This window comes from Labrus bergylta, chromosome 5, assembly GCF_963930695.1.
Source record: "Labrus bergylta chromosome 5, fLabBer1.1, whole genome shotgun sequence".
NCBI classification, from domain to species: domain Eukaryota; kingdom Metazoa; phylum Chordata; class Actinopteri; order Labriformes; family Labridae; genus Labrus; species Labrus bergylta.
Window position 1 is genome coordinate 8,931,193 of NC_089199.1, and position 7,671 is coordinate 8,938,863.

Sequence of the window (7,671 nt, forward strand, 5' to 3'; positions counted from 1 at the left end):
GTATTCAATCATTCATTCATCCCCACAACAGACATATGGCACTTTGGAATGAATTGCTTGGACACCGTGATGTATCCTGAAGCCATATTTGGAAGGAAATTTCTTCTGGTACATATTTTTTGCCCTGGGACATAATTCGACTCAGTGTCATGAATTTCAATCAGAGCTTATGGGGAAGTGTTATACTCAAAGTCGAACCGCTCTTCAAAACCTGTACCCCCATTTTTTTTCATTCTTTTGAGGTGTAGCCTTGAGAGTTCAAGTAAGGATGAGATATTTATGTCTTCCTATGAGATTAAACAGTGTCATAATCCAGTCAAGGATAAGAGCGCTTGATAATATTGAACTCATCATTCTGAGGAAAAGTGCACACTAATTCAGGGACTGGCTCCCGTGAATGACAATGAATAAACGTATATAGACTTAACTAGCTCTTGAGAGAGAGAACAGGGAGAACTTCTAGATATGTGCGAGTGTCATGTTATAAGATAAGTCAATATTTTGCAGATGACTGTCATGGTAGAGTTCAGGGAAAGTAAAGTAGATGGGAGGAGTAGGACGCCTTCTGATAAAGGATTAACATTTAAAACAACTGGAATATAAATGTACCCTAATTGGTGAGTCTGTATTTACATAAGTTTAATTAGCAACAGATAAAAATAATGTAAATGTCTCTCTGAGTCATGACTGTTGACAATAAGTGAGAAGCGTGAGTCCCGCCAGCTGTACTATTGTCGGAGTCGTGTTGACATCATGTTTACGTGGACAGGACGGATTTGCATAGAAAAGCTGTTTTAGTCAAGGAATAGAGAAAAGAAGAATAACATACTCACTGCTTATTTGGATGTCACGTTAGTGTGGTCAGCTCACGGTCATACTGTGTCAATTTATGTGCAATGTGAACTAGCCAAAGTATGCTAACATTAGCCTGCTAACACAACAATACAGACCACAGGCAATTGCAGCTCGAGCCAAGAACAAATTTGGCCGCTGCTTGTGCTTAATGGAGCTTCATTATGGTGCGTTCTAATCAATAAATCCTAATTGTGAACGCTAGTGAAGAGGGTTTGGAGTGTGCCGATGGAGGAGAGCGGACGCTTCAGAATAGCGGAGTTGTCGCCTAAGGGCAGTTTGCTTTGGGTTCATGTTGGTGCTCAAGGTCGACATCTACTGGATCAAAAAGTCGCACATTCCTTCTTTAACACTTCAAGAAGAGGCAGCATTGTTGGATGATTATTAAGGGCACAAATACTCCAAGTAATTGCCAATAGTGCTTCTTTTACCTGAAACTCGTATTATTTTTCGACCTTGCTGTGTCTTTTCCTTGCACATCAGTAGACTGCATAACTAAGTCGTTTTACACCCCCAAACACCTTATTCAGTCATTTATATAAAATATCTTCTTGTCTGAGAGGTAACACATTATCCAGCTGCTGCTTACAGATTCATTTGTCTACAATGGCTTTTCAGGGGCAGTTTCAGTTAAACACATTTGTATCTGTGGAAACAAAACACCTCTTCCCTTTATTAACACACCACCAACACACTCACTGTGCACCTGCCTGCATCCTCATGCACCTTTTTTTTGTCCACAGGAAACACCACAGATATCAATGACAACAGGTAAGATGGGAGCACACCTATGTTTTCACTGCAAAAAACACCTGCTTCTATTTTTGTTCTCTTACTGCAGGCTTTTGTTTTTTGGTCTGTATCAAGCAGAAACCTCTAAATGTAGTTTTTTCAGGGCTTTGTGGAAACTGATCAATGTTAGGGTTTATTTTGGTCTGCTGTGATTGGCTAACGGCGGCTTGGCTTCAGCTGAATTTTTACGTTTAATCTGAGGTAACCAGCTGTCAATATCAAAATGAATAATGCTAAAAGTAATAATCTTTATACCTCTTGTATGTTTTATGGGAATCAGTAAATGTGAAAGAAGATTTTAAAGGATGTCACTGCCCTCGATTACCTTGCATGCACTGATCCTCCTCCACCTTATGACCAATTACTATAACCTCACTGATTCGCTTCCCTCACTGCTGTGTCTCTCTGCTGCATCGCTGCCCCCTTGTTGCTGTCACTGCTACTGCTGCTCCTCCTGCTCCTTCTCTGGATGCGGCTGTTGATGAATCTGGTGACGTTGCTGTGGCCGCTCCGTGTTTCTAACATGTCTGGTAGCATGTGTCTCAATGTGAATTCTGTGTCCAGACCTGACATCTGTGACAACCAGGATCCAGCCAGACTCTACAGCCTGCAGCCTGAGGCGACAACCAGCTAATAGTCCTGAGCAGGTAAGAACCGAGAGTACATTAAGTACATCAGAACAGAATAAACCTACAAATCTCTATTGTTGACATACAACCATGAATCAAGCAAACCAGTGTGATAGTTTTACATCTGTAGAAGTGGCATTTTCTGTTGTGAAATTTTTAAGCACAATGTAGATTAAAAACAAAGATTGGAAGGGGGGGATGGGGTTTAAACAAAACCACATCAGTAGCTATTCCCCATTAGCTATTGGATATTTTTTTTGATTTATGGATGATTGTTATGACGACCTTAAGGCTTTTGGGGGGTTGAATAGTGGTGCATTTTGCATGTTAAACTTGTATAGGTAAAAAGAAATATTAGGTTTGTTACCAGTGATCTTCAATACCACATGCTGTACACATCATACTGTATATCTATTACATAATTTTTTAAAGCAAATTGTTGTTTAAAAAACACACTGCTCGCACATAGTGATAGTGAAAGGTTTGATTCTAACCTACTTGTTCCATACAAACAGTTGGGTAACAGTTTTGACATCTATGTTTATTGTTGAAATGTGATACTTTCAACTTTTGGTAAAACTAGTCACGTGTACTGTTCTTAAATTCTGTAAAAAAAAAAAAAAAGAAAGAAAAAAGCATCCTGCAGACTGGGGACTGCTTAATTAAAGAAAGATCGAAGTTATTGTAACGTTTGAAGTCCTGAACTTCTGCATAAAGCCGTCTGTAAAGTAAACACAAGTTTTGCACAGTGCTGGTGAATTCATCCTTCCCATGAAGTCTGAATTTGGTCTGAGAGAGCTCTTCTTAGTTCCCAAACACAACTAACGCTCAGTGAAGACAACCAGAAGTAAAAGGATTGGAGACGTGTTCCTTCTGGCAATCTTGGCATGACTCACTTGCTGCTGTCTCTTCTTTTCTGCCATCATTCATTCTGTTTCTCTCTGAGTGTATGTGTCTCTCTCTTTTTTTCAGGCAGACATTCTCTCTGAGGCCTCCTCTGTTTATTTGCATGCAGCTGATCACTGTCCTCTTAGCCTCCCCTCCCTCACCCATCCTCACCTGCTGTAAGCAGCCCCTCTCTGCCTCTCCTGTGTTCCCTCTCCTCCCCTTGCTTGCACCTCCTCTTCAATCCCTTCTCCTTCCTGTACAATGACATGGGCTCTTTGTGGGTATCAGTGGGACATGTGGCAAACTCTGCATCTCAAATACCCGACCTGGCAGCTTACACCCACAGTGCTGCCCATCCCAGCCTGCGACTTGGAAAAAAAACGAGACTACTCAGAGAAAGGTGGAGAAGAAGCTGCAGTGCTTTAGAGAACCACTAGGAAGTGCTGTTTGTCTCGGCAGGGTGTGACCATACACATGAAGTACATTCATCAGTGAGCTGAGAGCTACTATCATCATTATTATTCTACAAGATGATTATAGATCTCTGAAAACAGTGTGAACCCGTGAGCTCATCTTACTAGTATTCATACTTTTGACTCTGCATGTTGATTTTTGATGTTGGTGTTCAATTTCTCTTGAAAAACACAGGAAAAAGAAAAAGAGAGCTATTGAGACAACATTGTGACCCAATGTTTTCATTAAAACACCAGAAGGAGATAAGCACAGTTCATCAATATAAACGGGGAGTCTAATACATTTTTTGTTTTTTGTTATGGTCAACAAATCTCATGAAAAGACAGAAACCAACAATGCATGTTTTTGTGTCTCTGGCTCGAGCAAACTGAAACCGTATTATCCACAAAGCAGCCATTGATTTGTTGTTTCAGTTTCAGCTGTGTGCTCTAGACTTAGACAACTAAAAAAAAAAAATTGAAAACCAGCTTTTAATGTCAAATCATCTCTTTGGGACTTCAGCTGTGGATTATTACATATTCGATTTTTACAGTAACAGAGGAAGGCGTATTTGTGACGCACTTAAAATGATTTAGCTTCTTTGTGATATTGAAAGTATGTCCTCCTGTGCAGCAGCGTGGTTCACTGATGTGTTTTAATTTGAACAATGGAGACGGTTGGCACACAGGAATACACTAGTAGTACACCAAGCTTTACATTCATTGTTGGTTTTTGTCTTTTAATGGCAAATCAAGAATTTCAACAGACTTGTCATCTTAAAGGAAGTTTAAACATTGGGCAGTTTCAATCCTAATTAAAAGCAGTATTGCTTGTTTTTGAGGTACACTCCCTCTATATATATGAGGCTAACTGGTATTTTTTAGAACCAGTGTCACCTGTCAATACCTGCAGTAGTTGAAAATGGGCCACGCCTTAATGTAGACAATTTCTATGATTTAAAATGGAGCAAAGACAAGTTTGCTTCATACATACAAGTGTCATTCAATATCAGAGACCTTACAACTCTTAAAGACACACATTTTGTATTTTGTTACTCTCAAATAATGTTTTTCAGCTAGTTAAATTTAATATAACAAAGTCGTTATTATCTTATAACATCTATAGAAGTAAACCAAATTAGTGACCTCCTTCAGAAGTTCATCAATCACACTTTTCATAAAACCTTGAAAACTTAAAAAAGTGGTAAACATCAGTCATCCACAGTACGTCTGACTTTAGCTACACTGCACTGGTTTGAACTCGTCTGATAAGCCGCTTCATCAAGTGTTAAAAGAAGATTCCTGATTGTTTTAAAAGACTGTGCTGTATTAAAGAGACTTATAAGCTGTCAATTATTCCTGTAAGACTTGCCTGTTAGGGATCAGATGTGTAATATTTAGTCATTGTCATGACAACCAAAAGCATGGCAGAGAGGGGAAAAAATATTTGTGTAGCAACTATTTTTATACTGCTAATTATATTTAAAAAAAATATCTATTAATGATCATTTGCTTTATTTCAAATGCTATTTATTTGCTATTTATACTTAATTTATAGGAGTTGATGAATGTGAAGCATACTGGGTTTTTTCTGATGTGTTACTATTTCCTGTTGACCTTGTTTCTTACACTGCAGAATGCTTTGGATTTCAGATTTGTCACTGAATGAAAATGTGTGTTCAAATATGGATTTTTTTCAAGGGATGATGGTTCTTTATGAACCTCCTCAGACTGAAACCAAAGCCTTGACTGTAGTGACTCATTTCCGGATGATGCTCTTCAGTAGTCCATACAACCTCAAGGGTTACTGTAGGTTATCAAGAGCTGATATAGTCATGTCTTATCCCTCTGACACACACACACACACACACACATTCAGATAAAGCACCTCATCAGCCAATGAGGTATTTGACCTTTGATACCAAAATATAGATATGTCACATGTTCTGTATTACTTGTGCAGTTTACGGCGATAAGGTAGTTGACGCTTTACACATATGCTGACGGTCTCTTACACGCTGCCCTCAGACGCTCTCTGTTTACCTCCTGATCAGCCAGTCAGGGAGAGAGTCAAGGGTGACAGTATAAGGACCTTTGTGTTTGTGTGTGTATGTGTGTGTTTGTGTGTGTATTTTGCGATAAAATAGTAGCTGCATCTTCTTAATGAAGACTCTTATTCTTTGACTTCAATTACAGTGCCAATATTTTTGTATGAGGATATCTATGAAATATTTACAGGGTATTAACTGTGTTGGCATGATGGACGAGTTTCAGAAAGCGGTCTAAAAAATTAGAAATAAGTTAGGTGTTTTTCATACCAAACAGTTCTGGGGACTTTGTGAGGAGGAGTAATCTTCTAGGCAGTTCAATAAGAACTTTCCACCATGGGAACTTTTTTTCTGTCTGCATTCACACCGCCATGCTACCTATTTTGAAGCAGGAGCTAAAAAGGTTCCTCTTAACAGGGTTCTAGGACCTGAAGTAGTTTATAGTTCCTGCGGTGCAGAATGAATAAAAAAAGAGGAAGGTTCAAAGTTTCCCTAGAACTATGAAGAAGTAAATGTTAAATAATTAAAGGTGAGGGGAATCACAGGCTCAGGAGCCATGCCAATAAAAGATCCAGACAACGTCTGATATAACTTGGTTTAAAAATACTTTTATATTACCTCTGAGAGATAATATATGTAGAGCTCTGTCCCCTCAATAGTCAAAGATATCCCTGTGTTACAGGCCAAAGAAGCTGTTTTTTCTGCTACATTACTTTTGATTGTGAGGTAGATATTTAATTACTGCATTATTACTTAATTACTGTGCTTTAAAATTGCGTCCCATCGTAATAAATAGAAGTTATTAGTTTGTCGCAGCTAACTGTGAAGTTTAACACATGTTTTCCACTACGACATATAATGTGCACCATGTTAATTATAAGAAGAACTACATTCATTCAAAACAAGCGTCAAAACTAATTTCACTGAGGTATCCGCACTGTTGAATTATTTTCCTTTCTTTGAGGTGCAACAACTGGGAGGACACAACAACATCATCAGGACATATGAAACAGTTTTAAAGTCTTCATCCTCTGTTCTCCCCTCTAAAGTTTCGTTCTAAATGGTTACCCTGTGAATACGTCATGATACCCTCCATATACAATATTTTATTGTAAAGAGAGCTGTGATCTAAAATATTATTAACAGACTATTTTCTTAACATGTTAAGGCTAATCAGAAATACATGAAGTACTTTATCACTCTTTTCTTTTTCTTCTTTGTCACTCTTCAGAAGCCTTGACATAGAGTATTTAACGCTGCTGGGGAAATTGATTTCTTCCAAAGGGATAAAAAAAGGTCACTGACCTACAGAAACTTTACATTATCACTGCAGTTGAGTGTGTTTACACAACCTCTAGAAACCGTGAGTTGAATGTGGATGGCCTTTTTATGTCAATGAAGACCACAAAGAAAAACAACTTTTCTCCTGACATGCACTCAGGTGGTGTACTGAACTGTAGATGTCTGGACTGATTGAGTGTATAACATTTTATTTTCAGTCTTATTGTTTTGTTTGTCTAACTGTAACCAATCTGAAAATATTCTGGCAAGGTGAATAATGTGTGAAACTGTAGCCTAAATATGCAGGAATAAAACAATGACAAGAATGGAAGGGTGGTTTAAAAAAAAAAAAAAACAGGTTGAGATGTCAGTGTTTGTTTGTACTTCTGTGCATTGGTTGGTTTGTTTATGGCGTGTGACTTAGTGCATGCAGTGCTTTCTTCTGTAGCTGCTGAGAAACAGTACTGTTGTCTCATAAAACTCCTTTCAATAAACATGATCCTGTGTACATATTGTAATGATACTCTCTTGTTATTACTCTTTTCTAGTTAGTCTCTAAGCACTTTGAAAAGCACATTCAATGGATATCACAATATTTGTGGTAATAAAAATACATCAAGTTACAATTCTTTTTAGATTCAGATTTTTCATACAGACAGTACAACATATGGCCTATAATGTGCATATCTAAGCAAATTGCATACAGGTGTAGGATAAAAAATATAGTAA

The 7,671-nt window shown here is 38.1% G+C and overlaps 1 protein-coding gene across 2 annotated transcripts in view; it reads left to right on the forward strand.

The window, feature by feature from the left end:
- kif5ab (kinesin family member 5A, b) overlaps positions 1-7,465 on the forward strand; it is a 67,758-nt gene extending 60,293 nt beyond the window's left edge. Inside the window, exons 27-29 of one of the 2 annotated variants that reach the window (XM_029277876.2) lie at positions 1,596-1,623; positions 2,209-2,291; positions 3,246-7,465. In XM_029277876.2, coding sequence (XP_029133709.2) covers positions 1,596-1,623; positions 2,209-2,278 — 98 coding nt within the window. In that variant the 3' untranslated portion in view covers positions 2,279-2,291; positions 3,246-7,465. Of the gene's footprint in view, positions 1-1,595; positions 1,624-2,178; positions 2,292-3,245 lie in introns of both variants that reach the window. The other variant, XM_029277875.2, reaches the window with a different exon arrangement.
- Positions 7,466-7,671: the final 206 nt, after the last annotated feature.